This window comes from Phyllobates terribilis, unplaced genomic scaffold (genome assembly GCF_046119375.1).
Source record: "Phyllobates terribilis strain yellow unplaced genomic scaffold, ASM4611937v1 Scaffold_3__8_contigs__length_932513732, whole genome shotgun sequence".
NCBI lineage: Eukaryota > Metazoa > Chordata > Amphibia > Anura > Dendrobatidae > Phyllobates > Phyllobates terribilis.
In genome coordinates this window covers 285,117,173-285,136,655 of record NW_027362763.1, presented here as the reverse complement: position 1 = coordinate 285,136,655, position 19,483 = coordinate 285,117,173, and the positions used below count along the sequence as shown (strand labels likewise).

The following is a 19,483-nucleotide window of genomic DNA, read 5'->3' as shown; positions in this document are numbered from 1 at the left end:
GTGGGAGCCAAAACCAGGAGTGGATGCAGAATTAGTGTACTTGTTTCTATTATACCTTTTCTCTGCTTGTTCCTCACCTGGTTTTGGCTCCCACTCCTGAGAAAAAATACTGATAGTGGGGCTGTGGTCTTCGAGTCATAATTTTACAATCTTCCTTCAGCAGAGTTAGCTCCCAGCACATGCAGCGGGAGCTTAGCTGTGTATCACAGCCAGCATCTGCTGCTGATGAGACCACCACAACTCCTGTTCCCCCGCCATTCCCAGAATGTATCTGTATGCCTGATTGCAGTAAACTACCTGCAATCTGTATGTACAGATACATTCTTTTGTGGGAAGGTTTTAAAGCAAATCTGTCACCATATTTCGAAACACATTATTAATTAGACCTTAGACCTGAATAGACTAATATTCTTACTTTGAAAAGCCATGTAAGAATGTCTGTATAATTTGCTGTGAAGGTTTCCCTGGTTCTAGTTGAACTCATAAAATGTTCATTTTGTTTGAGGATTGTCCAGCCTTTCTGACATGAATTTTCAAAATAAGTACACCAGTCTCATTGGACTTAATAGCTATATTTAATAATTTATGCAGTTTGTATCGTGAAATCTGGTGACAGATCTGATTTACACTATGGATAAAACATATTATTAGATATTTACAAGTTAGATGACGTGAATGAAACAATGATCTGATTAACAATTTTATGTCGCACTTCAGGAGGAAATAAATTAAGTTTGAACTAGGCAGCTACATTTTTGTTTTGCTTCAGTTAAACCACTAGAATTCTATTACTCTAAGGGAAGAGTCAGACGGCCGTGTAACTCAGACGAGGATCACATCGCAATGCTCGGACTGGCCATCGGCTCTCCTGACCTGAGCGTGACAGCTGCATAGGAATACATGCTGTCACGCATGGGTCAGAAGAGCCGATGGCCAGTCCGAGGCTTGCTTTGCGATCCTCGTCCTAGTTATACAGCTGTCTGACTCGTTTCTTAGAAGTGAATTTACGTTGATAGAAAGAATATTTTCCGCTTTTCTCAGTGAACAGTGTGGCAATACTGTCTTGCCGTGCCAACTACCCAATGCGCTTTCTGCATAGCTTGCTGTGGTGCCAGCTTTACATAAAGAAGAAACATCTTTTATTCCAATCATCAAGGAGCATTATGTTTTTTCGAGCAAATCGAGCCATGTTTATCATCTCCCATATGCACGGGATTACCCATTCCGCTCTGCACATTCAAAGCAATGAAATGGAAATTCACACAACTCCTTTGTCTTTCAATAGAGTCGAAACCATTAACCCTAATAAAGAGCACAGTGTCTGCCAGCACCCGCAATCCAATTGATTACTATGTTAATCCAAAGTAACGCATCTCCTTTTGCTTATAAATATGTCAGAACGATAAGCTGTCTGGCACATTGTCATTGTGGCAAGTTTATGTCACTGGAGCTTAATAGACTCCAAATTGACTGACTGCATTATGAATCGGCAGCCTGGAGAACACAAGGGTCTTTAGGCCTCGGCGTGTTAGATTAATTTGTTTCCATCAGTTTTGATTAATTTATACAGCAGCCCTGATATTGCAGCACATAGAGAATAATTCAAAAAGCGGATCAGATATAGATCAAATACATACATCTCCTGTCAATGGTTTTGTGCAGTGCTGTCTGATGCCTGAAGAATCCTCCACCAGCCCAATAACTAAGTTTGTGTTTTCCATAGGGTGGGCTATTCGCTGTTAATTTTCTCTGCAGCAATAATGCGAGTACTAGGACACGAGGGAGAAGCAATTCCACTTTCTCTGGCTTTAATAATTGGATGGTGCAATTCAATCTACTTTGCCAGAGGATTTAAAATGCTGGGCCAATTTTCAATAATGATTCAGAAGGTAAGAAGCTTGTATATGTAATGGAAACAGAGCAGAAAATAACTAACGTCACTAGTTTTCCTGGAAATAAACTAAAAGGAGTTTCAAAATAGACAGCACCATATATATGACTGTATGCAATACACAGGGAAATCATGGAACCATCTCAGCAACACGAGAATGAATTCACACTAGTACCAGAGGGATCTGCTTGTCCTCCTACCGGAAGGGATGTACAACCCTCCTACCGGAAGGGATGTACGAACCTCCTACTGAAATCAGACCTTGGCTCTTCATACTTAATTTATCAAGTTTACATTTAGTTTATCTTTTGTCTTTTTTTTCCAAGTTTTCTTTTTCATTACTATTTCCACTGGCATTTTTTGTTCATATTTGTAAAAAAATATTACCCCAGAAAAAAAATAAAAGGTTTATTTCTACATTATTAGTTTACACTGGCTTGGCACCAGTCTATGAATTTACAGACAGTTAACATAAAACAGGTGTTTTTTTTTCTGCCGTCCATAGTGTCCAGCAGTGAAAAGCATCATCCGTGAATTTTTTAAATATTTTTCCCGAAGTTTGTACTGAACATTCACCAAAGGCTATGTGCAGTACAAGCACACTGACAAAGCCAGAATAACAAGCAAGGAGAGGAAGGAGCCGAGTTAGTAAAGCTCTGTGAATCTTTGGCCTATGAACACTGAGCGTGATGATCACCGGCTTCTTTCCTGCACTTAGCGCTCTGCTCCATACAGCAGTTAGCTCCAAACTTAAGACGGTCTCCCAGTCTTCCTTCAGTAACTAACTCTCACAAATATTCGAAGCGGTGGTGCCAGCAGCTTCTTAGGCAGTGGCTTTATATGTTGTTGCATGTAGTCACAATGGCTGGCTACATTTTACTTGCGCCTACACATCTCAACTTTTACTTACAGTAATTTCTTATCAAGTCTTCCGGAATGCACAGTCACAGTAGTGTTGAGATGTGTTCATGCTCTCATTATTCACAGGTCATAGCATAGCAGCTGAATAACTGTGATGGGAGAGGGAAAGTCCAAGGGGTTCAGAACCTCCAAAGAACATAATGAGGAAAGACTCTGTCTCTGACTTGCAGACTGTGACCATGTGTGGTATGGGAGGACTTGACATGTACTTTGGAGCGGAGGATGGATGGACAGTGGATACAGTCTGTATAGATCTGCTATAAGGTCCATGCAGCCTGCTAGTAGCACATGTTCAGTAGCAGTTTACATGAGCTCTCCACACACACACATCCATTCTTAACTACTCCAACTACTCTAATTACTCTGGGGTCTTTTTGAGCATTATGGAGTATAAAATTGTCAAGGTGTGTGTCCATACTCTAAAGTGAAGGGTCACTGACCACCAGTCATATGGAAGTGTAAGATAAAACGGGCATGGCCAAAAGTTGTTGCCTATATTTATGCTTGGAATACATGGGACATGATATATTCTCTTGTAAGGGGGGAATTTGGCTGACATCTAATTTTGCACCCCTAAACACCTTACATAGGGTTCCCTGGGTGTGTACATGCGGTTGCGATTCTGTTATGGACACCTTCAGGTTTAGTTCTGGCACGTCATGTGCAGCACTGGACACCTTTAACTTCACGATGAAGAAAACAGACGCTTTTGCAAAAATAAAGTCTTGTTTACTTAAGTTGAAACATATATACAAGGGCAGCAGGAACAATGCTTGGCTTTCTCTTCTGCACAATACAGAGGCAAATTCTTACAGATTTTGGATGGCGGCACATTACTTATGAAGAACTTTACATATGCATAACAGGTTATGCTGGGGGCCTCCATCTTCCCGGTACAGGCAGGGCCACACAGGTCACTGTGTTACGCTCTGCCAACTGCAACCTAACTGCACTCTGTGAACGGTGTAAGGGAGCTCTCACTAGCTACCACCTTAATGATGTGCCCCAGCCTGGCTGACCCCGTATCCTTTCACTGCTGATCTCCAGGTCTGGCTAAAACTGAGACTTGCTTCAAAATCCTCTTGCATTAGGTGCCCCAACTTGCCTGCTATGAGGAAAACTGCCGCCACTGTAGATTGCTTGCTTTAGCATGCCCCATTGTAGGTCTGCTCCTTCACACACCCAGTGATGACAGAACCCTCTGAGGGTGTCCTTTCTTATCTCTATCCCTCTCTCCAGACTTACTTAAAAACAAGTAATTAAAACACCAGTGCTCATTACTCCTCCCAAACTCTGGGCTGGCCCTACAGTTAACCATGTCACCCCTGCCTAACAGGAAACTGCAGCTTACATGAGGGTAAAATACAGAACAAAACACAATTTACACACAATAAAACAGGGATTTTCAGAGACGGTGTTACGTCATCTTCTCCACCTTTACACTCTTGTGGGCCTACCATAATTTTTGACTAAGTGGTCCAGGAAAAACTGTTGAGTCGTTTGGCAACACTGGTTTGCACATACAAGTTTTACATGGATGAGTTTACATAATCAGCCAAATAATTTTAGACATTTGATTAAAGTTGATGAAATCTGAACAATTTCAATCAAATCAATCGTTTGATCATTTTAGCCGACAAATCACAGACCATTATCATATCAATTGAAGTCGACAAAAGTCAAACAAAAGATCTTTTGAGCAAAGTAAGATCATTCTGCCAAAAATCATCTTTAGTTGAAAGGATATTTCCAGAAAGATCGTTCATTCATTGACCGGTATCACTGAGCATGTGTGGTCCTGGGTTGAATGAATATAAAGGATATATGAACTACGATGTGTACAGCTGTGTTGGCATTAAGATAGTTCTTTAAACGATCAATCAATCAGCAACATTAATTAATCTAATGTGTATTGGAGCCTTGAAAGTAATTTGTTATTTTCCTATGGGTTCTCAAATTCTTTATGTATGCAATCTATAGCCAGTATCATGAATGTCATAGTGCACATGAGACACATGCAGAAAAAGTAACAAGGGTGGATAAATGCCTTTTTGGCATCAGAAGTAGACTTTATTGGTTGGATCCATCACATTTTATGGGACAAAGCAACAGACTTATCTGTCAAATTTGTTTGTGAACAGTACTAAGCTGTAAGTATTAACTATATCTACACTGCTCAAAAAAATAAAGGGAACACTCAAAAAACACATACTAGATCTGAATGAATGAAATATTATCATTGAATACTTTGCTCTGTACAAAGTTGAATGTCCTGACAACAAAATCACACAAAAAACATCAATGGAAATCAAATTTATTAACCAATGGAGGCCTGGATTTGGAGTCACCCCCAAAATTAAAGTGGAAAAACACACTACAGGCTGATCCAACTTTGATGTAATGTACTTAAAACAAGCCAAAATGAGGCTCAGTATTGTGTGTGGCCTCCACGTGCCTGTATGACCTCCCTACAATGCCTGGGCATGCTTCTGATGAGGTTGCGGATAGTCTCCTGTGGGATCTCCTCCCAGACCTGGACTAAAGCATCCGCCAACTCCTGGACAGTCTGTGGTGCAACGTGACGTTGGTGGATGGAGCGAGTCATGATGTCCCAGATGTGCTCAATTGGATTCAGGTCTGGGGAACGGGCGGGCCAGTCCATAGCTTCAATGCCTTCATCTTGCAGGAACTGCTTACACACTCCAGCCACATGAGGTCTGGCATTAGGAGGAACCTAGGGCCAACCACACCAGCATATGGTCTCACAAGGGGTCTGAGAATCTCATCTCGGTACCTAATGGCAGTCAGGCTACCTCTGGCGAGCACATGGAGGGCTGTGCGGCCCTCCAAAGAAATGCCACCCCACACCATTACTGACCCACTGCCAAATCGGTCATGCTGAAGGATGTTGCAGGCAGCAGATCGCTCTCCACGGCATCTCCAGACTCTGTCACGTCTGTCACATGTGCTCAGTGTGAACCTGCTTTCATCTGTGAAAAGCACAGGGCGCCAGTGGCGACTTTACCAATCCTGGTGTTCTGTGGCAAATGCCAAGCGTCCTGCATGGTGTTGGGCTGTGAGCACAACCCCCATCTGTGGACGCCGGGCCCTCATACCACCCTCATGGAGTCGGTTTCTAACCATTTGTGCAGACACATGCACATTTGTGGCCAGCTGGAGGTCATTTTTCAGGGCTCTGGCAGTGCTCCTCCTGTTCCTCCTTGCACAAAGACAGAGGTAGCGGTCCTGCTGCTGGGTTGTTGCCCTCCTACGGCCCCCTCCACATCTCCTGGTGTACTGGCCTGTCTATTGGTAGCGCCTCCAGCCTCTGGACACTACGCTGACAGACATAGCAAACCTTCTTGCCACAGCTCGCATTGATGTGCCATCCTGGATGAGCTGCATTACCTGAGCAACTTCTGTGGTTTGTAGAGTCTGCCTCATGCTACCACGAGTGTGAAAGCACAACCAACATTCAAAAGTGACCAAAACATCAGGCAGAAAGTATTGGTACTCAGATGTGGTCTGGGTGTCTTGATAATTGCCAATAATTTCCATCTATTGTCTATTCCATTTGCACAACAGCATGTGAAATTGATTGTCAATCAGTGATGCTTCCTAAGTGCACAGTTTGATTTCACAGAAGTTTGATTTACTTGGAGTTATATTCTGTTGTTTAAGTGTTCCCTTTATTTTTTTGAGCAGTGTATATTAGAACCCAATTTGCTATGAACCAGCGATTTTCTGAATAGACACATTAATGGTACACCAAATGTGTCCATACACATTAGATTAGATTATTGTAAGAATAGGTAGTTGTTTCCTGCTTCTGATAAAAAAAACACTTGACTTTATTAGAAAGTTGATTAAAACAGTTGGATTTCAAAGTTATGACCACAAAGATAACCACAAAAATAGCTCCGCTTTTCAGACGCACTCCAGAGTCCTTTGTCCAGCTTGGACAATGGACGCTGAAGTGCATCTGAAATGGGTAACTATTTTTGTGGTTATCTTTGTGCTCATAATCAATTTTTTAATAAAGTCAAGTTTTTTACCAGACACAGGAGACAACTACCTTTTCTTGCATGGACATTCACACATGGTCAGAGTGGATTTCCGTGCTTTAGAAGCATTAGAGTCGTGTCGGGTGAGCTGGTTACATTTTTTTCATGTTTGCTACATTAGATTACTGTCTGTTAAATCTGTCAATTTGGTTGGGACCAACCGACTGACTGACCATCTGTCTAATGTAAAAGGTGTCTCAACTTTGTTTGAATTCAAGACATCCAATCTTTTGTTCTTGGAGAAGATAAGCTGCTGGCATATACAAGTCGAACTTGTATATGTATGAGGTGGACAGGAGGAATAGCTTTGATCCAAAGTGTTCAGCTGACAAATCTCAAAAGTGTATGGCTTGATTAGGAATCTTAAATTGTAAGGTCTCTCTTCTCAATTCATACTCCAGTTGTAACCTGAACTTCTACTTTTTTGCTATAATTAAACTTGAATTAAACTTGACTTGGTACTCATATCTGGAGCATTATGTATACACCAGATTGCCAGACATTAGGGAAAAGAGAATAGAGAAGAACCTGTATAACCTTGAAACCACTCTACATCCTATGTGATGAGGTGACCAAAATCAGTTCTCTGTAACTTCCAAACTGGATGCTATAGATGCAACTTTTTGTCCCAACTTAGAAAGGGCAGCTCAATAGCACAAATAATTGCTGCAAAAAGTAAAATACTTTTTAGAGCATTTAATAAAATATATTTTTTTAATATTTAGGATTAGAAGTTAACAAGAAAATTAATTAAAAACAAAAAGTTGACTCAGCAAATATTAGTCATGGCTTTCCTACATACAATCTATCAGTAAAATTATTTACTAATTAAAGCCCTAAAAGTTTTTTTTTCTTAGTCATCTAATGAGGATAATCCAATAGTAACAGCTTGTTTGTTCAGTCTTGAAGTTTACTGGCACAGCCTTATTTTTCCATCTTCTTTCTTGCAGTTAATCTTTGCGGATCTTCTGTGTTGGTTCTGCTTAGTGTTCATTATTATAATCGGATTTAGCTCTGGTAAGGGATGACTGGTTTTATGCTTTATTTCAATGTAAAACTTTGATATCATTTAGCATTTCACTTAAAGCAGACAGAGTAAAAAAGAAGTAGAATAGAAAAACTGTATTATTACAAATCTACACAATTGTCTACACAACAAATAGCAGATATAATTAATCTAGTTCTAATGACATAAAACATTTGGTTTATATATATTTTAGTAAATTGAGTGGTGCATTTTAGTTAAAGGGAAATGTGTTCAGTACATATTTAGATTGAAGCGCTAGGTATTATGGCCTAATAGGAGATTATCAAACATTTTGGGCAATTGGATGTTAGAATAAAGAAATCTACGGTCTACCACTGGCTACATATCAAACATTACAGCATACATCCACACAAAAGCCCTTATATTGTATATGAATATACTTTCTGTAGTTTAAGCAAACTACAGAAAGCAGTGATTCTTTACTGTACGAGCAGTGAGACTATGGAACTCTCTGCCACATGATATTGTAATGGTTGATTCACTACAAATGTACAAGGACGGTCTGGATGCCTTTCTTGATAAATATAATATTACAAGTTATAGGTCCTAGATTCCATGTTAGGTAATTGGATAGACTTGTGTTTTCTCTTAACCTCAAAACTATGAAACTATTGATCTACCAAATTTGTGCTGGCATAAAGGTGAGGAAGATTCAACCTTACATAGTAAAATAAGTTACAAAGTTAAATTTATTAAAATATTTTACTGTTTCATACAAAAATAATCAAATATAATAAACCTCCGAAGAACCAATAGCAGAACTGTGTGTAATTTTTGCATGTATTTTGATGCGGCCTTCAGGATCAACAAAAATTAGGTTAAATAACACAAAAACTATTACTTATGTGATACAATACATCTCCTGCCACTCCAGCACTGACTATTGTTTCTTCCTCATGGTTTTTGGTTACTCCCAATTGTAGTAATTTGGAATTTATCCACATAATAGATACAGCCAATCACTGGTCTCAGCAATCTTGTGCCGGTCTAGTGGATAGATGGCACATGACTACAGCAAGGAAGTAGATAGAGACAGGATCCCCAGATTGGTATATAAGGGGTAGCAGGGGATTTAACAGGGCAGTAATGCTTTTTTTATTTTTGGTATTTCATGTCTAATGGTATTTTTTGATTTTTGGAATTTATCTTAATTGTTGCTGATACCAGAAAACTGGTGTATTATAAGTTCTCCAAGTTATAAGACATGATTTGTAATTTTGCAAATAAATATCCATAGATATAATCTAATCTTGTTTTCCACAGCTTTTTATATTATGTATCAGACACTGGAACTAGAAACAAACCCTTTTCTGAATGACTTTGCTAAGATGTTGTATTTTGCCATTGAAATGATGATGGGACTGACTGACTTGCAGATTTCTACATACACATCTTTCCCTCTGTTATACATTGCATACTCAGTGTACATGCTTTTTGTCTACCTTCTATTGCTAAACATGCTCATTGCAATGATGGACAATACATACTGGCGAATAGCACAAGAAAGAGAAGAATTATGGAAAATACAGGTATGTGGACCCCATTCTCTAGATCAGTGGTTGCCACAAACCTCAGCAATCATTATGGCATATCTAAAAACATTTCCTTCTAAAGAACTATCAATATTTCAAAGTAAAAACGTATCTGGACTTGATCAGACATAGTGAAGATATTTCACCACATAGTAGTAACATTGGTTTAATGCCTTTAAGATTTCATGCTGACTTACCACTAATTACAAGTAATTACTAATTATCATGACACTGGTGAACTAAAACTCTCATAGAAACCATAAAGACATGTTGAGCTGAACAAAATTAGCAGTCTAAATTTTGATTCATTTCAGGTTGCTGCAACCATTCTGCTGATAGAACGTCGTGTCCCAAGATTTCTCAAAGTACGAACTGGAATACCTGGGAGCTCCTTGGGATTAGATGATCAAAAATGGTACATTGGGTGAGTATTAGGGATGAGCGAGCGTGCTCAGTATTACTCGGATATCACTCAAGCATCTGAATGCTCGGATGTGCTTGGCTCTCGGCAAACATTAGCGTGTGCTCGAATTTCAAACTCGAATTCCCACCCCGCAAGTTTGGCGCCTGTTACACAGTCAATAAGCATACAGGGATTGCCTGTGAATCACTGTAATGTCGTAGCCATCTTGGTAGTGGCATTACTGTGATTGGCTGGCCGTATGACCTCATCAAGGGTTATAAAAGGACAGGCACCACCAGACTCGGCACGCAGACGCCATTGCACAGTTTAGCGAATCAGAGTCCTGTAGTCATGCTAACAGTTCTTCTAAGGGATAATTTTGTGCTTTGCTGTTTGTATCACATACATTCTGCTTTTAGCCTAGAGAGAGACAGTTGCAGGAGCTGGGAGAGTGGCAGAATTCAGACTCTAAGCAGGGTTTAAGGCTTTGCAGTCCGTTGCTAAATATATAGCTGCGGCAGTTGACCACATTCTTTTTTATTTAGGTGAAAAAATTGACTATATTGTCATCCATAGAATATTACGTGCTTTATGGTACATTTTGGTGTTATAAAACATTCCAAAAAAGCGTTGAAACATTTTTATGAATTCAATTACTCATCCATAGAGTATTACATGCTCTGTGGTACATTTTGGTAGTATAGAACACTCCAAAAAAGGGTTGAAACATTTTTTTTCTGTATTGAATTTGTCACCCATACACTTTTACGTGCTTTGTGTTACATTACGGTGGTATTAAACTCTAAAAAAACCCTCTTTGATTGCTGCAGGTGACCAAATTTTTTTTTAAATTAAAAAATAAACTTGGTTTCAAGAGACCTAGCAACTAGAAAATGCTTAAGGAAGTGGAAGTGCTGATGATGGTGCACGCAGATGCCGAGGACGTGTGGTAGGTGCAACTATGCCTCTTGCTGGAGCACAAGAAACACGCCCATCCACAACACATAGATATCTGTCCCACTTTGCAGGGAGGCACGGTACACCACTTCTGAAGCCAGATGGTCGGTTGGATAACAGATAATGCTTCCAGCATGCTTGGCCGCACCACCCAGTCTTCCACATGGTCTAGTCTCATCAGCCAACAGTCTGGATCATTTAATCCTCACCCTGATCCTCCTTCCTCCCACCATGTTGAGTCCCAGGAGACTAGTGATCCCACCCCAGGATACTCCGAGGAGCTCTTTACAACATTGTTTATTGATTGTGGCCTCTCACCCTGCATGGTCCAAGACGGACAGGAGAAGATGCTGTTTAGTGATGCACAAAACTTAGAGCATCCACGGTTACAAGAAGATGATGGTGGGGAACGGCAAATTTTGTTTAAGGAGGAAGAAGATGATGAGACACAGTTGCCGATAACTCAGGTTATAAGTAAGGAGGACCAGCGTGCGGCGGTGGAAGACGAGGTGGTGAATAACGAAGTCATGACCCAACCTGGGAAGCTGGCATGCAGAGTGAGGCCAGCAGCACCGAGGGGGAGGGATCAGCAGCACCAAAACAGGCAGGAAGAGGCAGTGGGTTGACCAGAGGGAGATGGCTGCAACTGTTCCTCAAAGCAATGACACTCTTGAATTTCTCCATCAGTTAGGTGTTCCCCAGTCTGGGACATTTTTAAAGTGAGTTTTGAGACAAAAAAATGGTCACTTGCAACATGTGCCATGCCAAGAACAACAGGTGCCTGCCAATAAGAGCCCATCCACCACCAGCATGATCAGGCACATGTCACCTAAGTACCCTACTCAGTGGGCTGAATGCCTGGGTCCATGATTAATGCCAGTGGGTGACATTACTGCCTCTACCCCTGTGCTAGTTGCTTCCCAATTGCCTGTCCATGACATTGGTGCAGATGCCTCCTGCCCTGCACCTGTCCTTGCACATTCTGACACACCATCACCAAGCACTTCCAAATCCTTGTCCCAGCACAGCATTAAACTTTCCCTACCCCAGGCCTTGGAACGAAAGAGAAAGTTTCCAGCCACTCACCCACAAACGCAAATGCTAAATGAGCACATTTCCAGGCTGCTTGCCATGAAAATGTTGCCACTTAGGTTTGTTGACATGGAGCATATCCGCCAACTCATGGTGGCAGCCATCCTTTGGTACTGTTACCCTGCTTGTTACCAGCATGTGTCCAGGAATATCACCCTTCCCCTTACCAACCCGGTTACTGAGATTGTCCACTTAACGATCGAGACATGGACAATTGCTTGCGGCCAGGTATGCTACATTTCCATGATGGCACACTGAGTGATCATTGTGGAGGCCGGGGCCGAGTTCCACCCTGGCACAATATATGTGCTACCGATGCCAAGGATTGCTGGCCCTACTTTTATTAGGGTTTCCTCCACCTCCTACACAAGTTCCTGCAACCCCTCCTACTCTTCCTCATCCTCCATCTCCGATGTGCTATCTCAGAGCATGTCGTCCACATCAGCCAGAAGCTGGAAGCTCTGCAGCACTGCCTCAGCGAAGGGGCAACAGGCTCTGCTGAAGTTAATTTGTCTAGGAGACAAACTGCACACTGTGGCAGAGTTACTTAAAGGAATAACAGATCAGACAGATCTGTGGCTTTCGCTGCTGAACCTCCAACCAGTCATGGTCGTGTGTGATAATGGCTGTAACTTAGTGGTGGCTGTGAAGCTTCGCAAGCTCACACACGTACCATGCTTGGCCAGTGTGCTCAGCTTGGTAGTTCAGCAGTTTCTGAAAACACACCCAGATTTGCCAGAGCTTCTGGTTAAAGTACGACACGTCAGAGCCCATTTCCACAAGTCAGCTACAGCTGCCGCCACTCTGGCAGTGCTTCGGCAGTGCATGCAAGTGCCGGTTCAACGACTGGTGTGCGATGTCACCAAGCACTGGAATTCTACACTGCACATGCTGGCAAGGCTTTGTGAGCAGCAGAGGCCAATTGTGGAATACCAGCACCAACATGCCCGTTGATATTCTGGTCTGCCTCCGCACATAACAACTGAAGAGTGGGCATGGATGTCTGACATTTGTGCGGTTCTCCAAGACTTTAAGGACTCCAAAAAGATGGTCAGCGGTGATGACGCCATCATCAGTGCAACTTAAATTGTTGCTGCTGACAATTAAACATGAAGCTTTTCATGCGGACCAGGTGGAGATGGAGGAAGACATTAGACAGGGAGATACTATTCAGCTCAGCCTTATCTGATCTGCTCAGCATGGTCTGGGTAACAATAGGGAGGTGGAGGCTGAGGAAGAGGCGGAGGAACAGGAGCTGGCTGATAGGAAAAGAAGCTAGTACACACACAAGATTCATCCCGTCTCTCCTACGTGGATTGGCTGAGGAGGGGAATGAAGAGGAGAAGTTGATGAAGAGTGATCATCATGGTGGAGACAGGGAAATGTTGGCTGCAGGGACCTTGCACATATGGCCGACTTTATGTGCCACTGCCTTTCGTGACCATCGCGTTACATTTATCTTGACCAAAAAAAGAGTACTGGTTGTTCACCCTGCTAAAGCCATGCTACAAGAAGAACCTTGCATCTCTCCTTCCTGAGGCGGAGAGTTCTACTAAAATAGTGCTATACCAGAAGGCCATTGTGGAATATATGTTGAAAAAATTACTATCGGACATATGGATGACCCTGCTTGTAATTTTTGGCAGGCTTTGCACTCAGTGCATAGCCTTTATGAGTAACACTAAATAACAATTTGAACAGAATGTGTATGAGGCCCTCCTTCATGTCTATCACAGGGCGTATCTGAGTACCCTAATTGTTGGCACTTCTTGCTTCCTTCATAAATTACACAAAAATATCCTATTTTTAACGAAAAATGTATTTTTGATTTACTTAAATTTATTATTTTTTTATATCCTTTTAAAATGTTGCCTTATATACAAGTCATTATACAGGAAGGAATGTTTCTCATCGATTTTGAATGTTTTATTGTTAGTCCTGAAAGTGGAGTAAAAGCGTGACACCATTGTTCTCAGCAGCGATCTGGGAGTCAGAGATGCTTCCAAGGGTCTTCCCCATGCTCTTTTCCTTCAGTTAAGAAGTTTTTCCATCCATTTCAACATTTTCACAGCCCCCCAGAGCTCCTTACAGCGTCTGCCGGAAAAATGCTCGGGTTTCCCATTGGCTCCCATTATACTCGTTACTTGAAACGATCATTAGGAATTGCTCGGTTCGAGTAACGAGTATCCGAGCATTTTAGTGCTCGCTCATTTCTAGTGAGTATTTTTTTTTCACATTTTATTTATATATGCTGTAATTCTTATCACAGTTTCACGTTCTACTGAACAATGTCCCTGTTAAATTACTTTTTCTGCATTTTTATAGCATGTCCTCATCTCCTGTTCAAGCCACTAAATGTTAAACAGCACAATGTACCAGAAACCCACATTTGTCATACAGTTTTTGCTCTACATTTACGTAGCTTACTCTATAGACAACTAGAGTATAATTATGTATGTAGAGATCAATGTCTATAGCTTATCCTAAGACCTCGTTCACATGGTAGTATTTTGGTCAGTATTTCACATCAGTAAGCTAAAACCAGGAGTTGGCCGAAAATGCTGAAATCGTACATGTTTCTATTATAATTTTTCTCTGATTGTTCCTCTCCTGGTTTTGGCTTACAAGTACTTATGTGAAATACTAATCAAAATACTGCCGTGTGAATGTAAATTGACTGAGAGCAGTAGTCATGACCAAGCTGCTGTCCCGTTACGCCCTGGCACTTTACAGTAAAACCGTGTCCCAGTATACTGTCTGGTGTGGGGTGCATCACACTCACTTGAAGGCCGCAGGCCTCCGCCATCTCCAGGCCTCCATCTTCAGGAGCACACCTCAGGTGACCCCAATTTCATTTCAACAAACAGAAGTTTACTGGACAGTTCAAGTTCATCAGCCTGTAACATGTGGGATAGGGCACTTTCTCATTTCTTATCCTTTAATAAATTAGCACGACACATCTTCAGCCTTACGATTCGTTCCTTCTGGACTATCCCTATGCCCACTGACTGCATAGGCCCCAGGGATTTCCAGTCCAGTTGTGCAGTGCATCGTGGAACCACTACGTTCCCTTCATACGGTTCCGCGTCCATGTTCCCATTAGCCCCCATGTAGGGCCTTGGGTTCCTCACGTTTCTGGAATGTCCTCTAGATTCTAGTGCGGCCTCCCACTGCCTTGAACAATTGGCACATGCTGGAAGTAGCAGCCCACTGCCCTTGAACTTGACCTTGTTACTGCACTTCCCTATCTGACCAATCACCAGGAAGTGAGTCCCTTTTCTAACCCTGCTAATCTCCTCCCACTGTGGGCTAGTCCCAAACATTAACTGTATCTTATCTTATGTCCTATACCGCTGCTGCGCACTATGCATATTATGTTAACATTTCACATGACACAATATATGTATAAAATGCGTGACATTATTTACGTGACGAGATTGTTGTCTTCAGGGTAGGAACACAGTAGTACAATCCACCACTCTTACATGAACGTAGCCTAATAGTCAGATTTGGTCTCTTAAGATTTCTACCAAATGTGTATATTTCAATGTTGTCTAACATTTTACACATAGGGGCTGATCCATTAAGACTGGCGTTGTGCACTCCAGTCTTACTGAATAGGCTCCCTAAAGTATGGTATATAAAATTCATTAAGCGGTGCATGCCACCTAATGAATTGGGTGCATCTGTTAATGGGCATACGCCACTGGCAGAAATGTACAACAGTCATCAACTAGACTAGTCAATTACTAGGCTACATACTGTAGTTTCAATAATATCAGTGTTTTATCAGCAGGAGATCATCACTGCCAGTGTTTTCCGTACTACTACTTGTATGTAAATTGTGTGCCTGTGGCTAAATTTATTTATTTGTCTGCCAATGATTTTTGATATGTTACAATCTCTTAAATGTGCTGTAAATTGGTTTCGCCCGGTTCTTGAGACCCCCACTAATTGTGCATAAGCGTGTTCAGAAGTACGCAGCCCATGCAAGCAGAAGCACCCAGCACCAACATCAGTATGGGCTCAAATCAAGGTTTATGCGTCCATACATTGCTCTGTGCGCACACCCATACAGGAGCTGAGCATTTCAGCTTGTTGAAGTGAGGGCTTCTCCGCAGTTTTTCAAGTAAACGGTGGGGGCCTCAGGAACCAGACCCCCATCAATCTTCAGCACGTTTAATGGGATATATGAGATGCATAAAAAAAAAAGAAATCAATTGAAGTGATAGGTGCTATTTAAGTATATTCATGGTACCTTACAATATTGCCAATCTTTTGTTAAGAATATTTTATTATTTTTCTTTTAGGGTTGAAGAAATATTAAATGAGAATGAGACCGAAAAAATGAAACTTCCAGTGGTGCTGTGCAAAAAGTCTGTGTTATGCTGGAACATGATTAGAAAAAACATTTCTCTGATTATCAGCATGCACGATACCTCGGAAATAACTGTATTATAAGAAACCTACCTACAAGCCTGTATATTGCAACGATAACATATAATTGACATGTTATTCTCAATATGGTATGTGTGAACATACGCGTAGATTGATTTTTACTGTCTTAAATTTAGTCAGCTGAAAACTAGACCAGACATAAGATGCGCCAAGTTTATGAGAGTGGCTCATGCTATATGACGGATTTGGGGCATATTGCAAAGCAATTATACCAAACAATAGATTAGTGGGCTTACAGCAATATAGGTTTTTCTACATGTCTTAAGCCATTGTACTTTTAATTTATTGACATTCTGCCTATTCATGTCAGTGCCTTAAGAGGAAATATTTCTGTATTATAGTAAATTCTAGGAATTCAAAATCAAGAATTTATGAGGGTTCAAATAATTCATTTGATCTAAATGGGTGCTGAAAGCATTAGTATTGTCTCCAGGCTTAGACTGTCCCACAGGAGAACAGGAGAATCCTCCGGAGGGCCCCTGTGCAGGAGTGGGCCACCACCCTCTTATATGAGCAGTACTTTGCACTATATACTTGAATCACTTTGTACATACAAAGGCAGCATCTTATTCATGTAACAATCTACCCAGTTCATGGTCATATGTAGCTGAAAAGTGGGGCCCTGGAGTTGGTTACTGGAGGGCCTTTGGCACCCCAGTCTGGCTCTATTAGGGCTTGTGCACACCAGCATATACATCAGACAAGCGTTATACGATTTTTTAACAGATAGCACACTGACCCATGTTATTCAATAGGGCAGCGCTGATGACCGATGACAGAATCCGTCTGTGAAAAATATCGCAGCATGTTGTTACTTGACTCTGAATTTGCGTTAAACTCAGCCATTCAAGTTTATGGGTGCAAGAAAAAAATCGGAATAGTGGCTACCAGCATAATTACTCCTAGTAGCCCAAGTAACCCTTGTCCCACCATTATTACACCCACTATAAATGGGATAAATTTTTCACTATAGTAAAGTACAAAATACTGAAGTATAGTATTACTCAGGGCGACCATAGACCATGTGCTGCATCTTCTCTCAGGCACACAAGGGTATTGACCCTCAGGCACAGATATGTAGGTTGTTTCAATTGCTAACCAGACACACTTGACAAGAGTCCTCATAAACGGTAGAACAGTAGCATTTAATAAGAAGCCACACAGCCAGTGCAAGTTAAGTCTTATGAGCAACAGGCTCCAGTGACAAACCTTACAGCTTCCTTAGCAGCACAGCAGTTCACAGTCTTCCCAGTAGTACAGGACAGCACAGTTCTAATGCAAAGGCACATTAATGAACACAGCATTCTTTACAGCACAGTGAGATGGAGGGGGGGGGTTGCTGAGGGAGATGATCCCTGTGACACCATTTATTACAGTCCTTATCTTTCTGCTTGACAATACTCTGCACTGCTAGTTCAGGAACTCTACCTGACCTGTGCTTAGCTTCACTCCTGACTTGAATCCTTTTCACTTGCAGGGGCACTTCTGTCAGATGCAGAACACACACACCACCTTTCTGTTTGGCTTCAGCCAGAGAGTAAACAACTTCCCCACAATCCCCCTGGGGCTCTGCTAAAACACTCCTTCTCCTGTGACTGTGTTAACCCCTCTAGTTGCTGGATGCTTCTGGAGCACAACACTTCATGTCTCATGTGCTTGTGTTACTTCTAATAGTTGCTGAATGCTTTTAAAGCAACAGCACTACTTCTGCATGTCACACTCTGCAACAGCACTACTTCTGCATGTCACATAATCCAGTGGGGAAAATAAGTATTTGATACACTGCCGATTTTGCAAGTTTTCCCACCTACAAAGAATGGAGAGGTCTGTAATTTTTATCGTAGGTACACTTAAATGGTTAGAGACAGAATTTGCCTTTGACTTTTAATTATGTAAAAATCATACAAGATGATTTTCTGTTTTTTATTTTTAGATTATGTCTCTCACAGGTGAAGTGTACATATGATAAAAATTACAGACCTCTCCATTCTTTGTGGGTGGCAAAACTTGCAAAATCGGCAGTGTGTCAAATATTTATTTTCCCCACTGTGGATTTATGTAGTCCAACATACTTAAAGTGCCACTGCTTTCCGACCCTACATGATCTGAACCACGATTTTAAGTTTGTTTTCGTTTTTTTGTTTGTTTGCTTTTTATTATAAAAGCAATAATAATTAAGATGCATCAGATGAGAAAGCCATTTCATACAAACAGAGTCTGTCACTGGATGGGTAATAAAGTAAACCATTAGCTCTACTTCTTATAAGAAGTCTAGTGCAACCACCTTTATTGCAGGTGCACACTCCTTGCAGTAATCTGTACAGTTAAAATTCTACCCATTCTTGGGAAATTTTTTTTGTTAAGAGTTGAAGTTGCTTGATTTTACAAGGACTTTACAATTTTACCTATTTACGTTGATGACAAAACCTTTTAACAACTGTGAACTAAATAATAGAATACATACTGTTTGTAAAATAGTAGGAATCTCCACACTCTATGAAAAGCTTCCACAATGTGAAATGTTTTGCTGTTGGTTTTAAAGCTCTTTTTGTTCAGAAATTCAAATTGAAAAATTTCCAGTGTGTCTCAAATTATACAATAAATTTTGTGTTTTTATTAAGAGCCCCAATGTCTTTCCTTTTTTTGTCTTGTAACATGGGTGTCAGGCTACCAGAAAAGTGTGATAATCAATTGGTAGGAAAGTGAGGGTGATAGTCTGTGCTACTGATGTAGATAACAAGAGACCAGGGATCAACAATGATAAGATCAAGCGGTTTATTCTCTACACGTTTCGAATTGGAACCAATTTCTTCCTCAGGAGAACCAAATTAGTAAATGAAGCAATTACTGTGGTAATTCTCCTATCAATTGATAGTCAAGGTGGGATTCCCGATCTGAGGGTGCTACAGCAGCTGATTCTTCTCGATTCCTCCGTTGTGGGTTAACACAAGCCTGATAGGTGAGTAGTTCTTCAAAGAACAACTCCCATCAAAGTTTTTATCCTCTTAGTATATTGCTGTCATCATATTATATAGCACTGTGTACTTACAATTTCTCATTTCGCCTTTCTACCCAGCTAATTTTAGGCTTTTCTCTGCTCTATGTAGAAACAGGAAG

At 41.1% G+C, this 19,483-nt stretch overlaps 1 protein-coding gene across 2 annotated transcripts in view; it reads left to right on the top strand.

The window, feature by feature from the left end:
• LOC141259228 (transient receptor potential cation channel subfamily V member 5-like) overlaps positions 1-18,172 on the top strand; it is a 265,010-nt gene extending 246,838 nt beyond the window's left edge. Inside the window, exons 13-17 of one of the 2 annotated variants that reach the window (XM_073674833.1) lie at positions 1,724-1,889; positions 7,827-7,893; positions 9,422-9,453; positions 9,771-9,880; positions 16,219-18,172. In XM_073674833.1, coding sequence (XP_073530934.1) covers positions 1,724-1,889; positions 7,827-7,893; positions 9,422-9,453; positions 9,771-9,880; positions 16,219-16,369 — 526 coding nt within the window. In that variant the 3' untranslated portion in view covers positions 16,370-18,172. Of the gene's footprint in view, positions 1-1,723; positions 1,890-7,826; positions 7,894-9,187; positions 9,454-9,770; positions 9,881-16,218 lie in introns of both variants that reach the window. The other variant, XM_073674832.1, reaches the window with a different exon arrangement.
• The last annotated feature ends 1,311 nt before the right edge of the window (positions 18,173-19,483 follow it).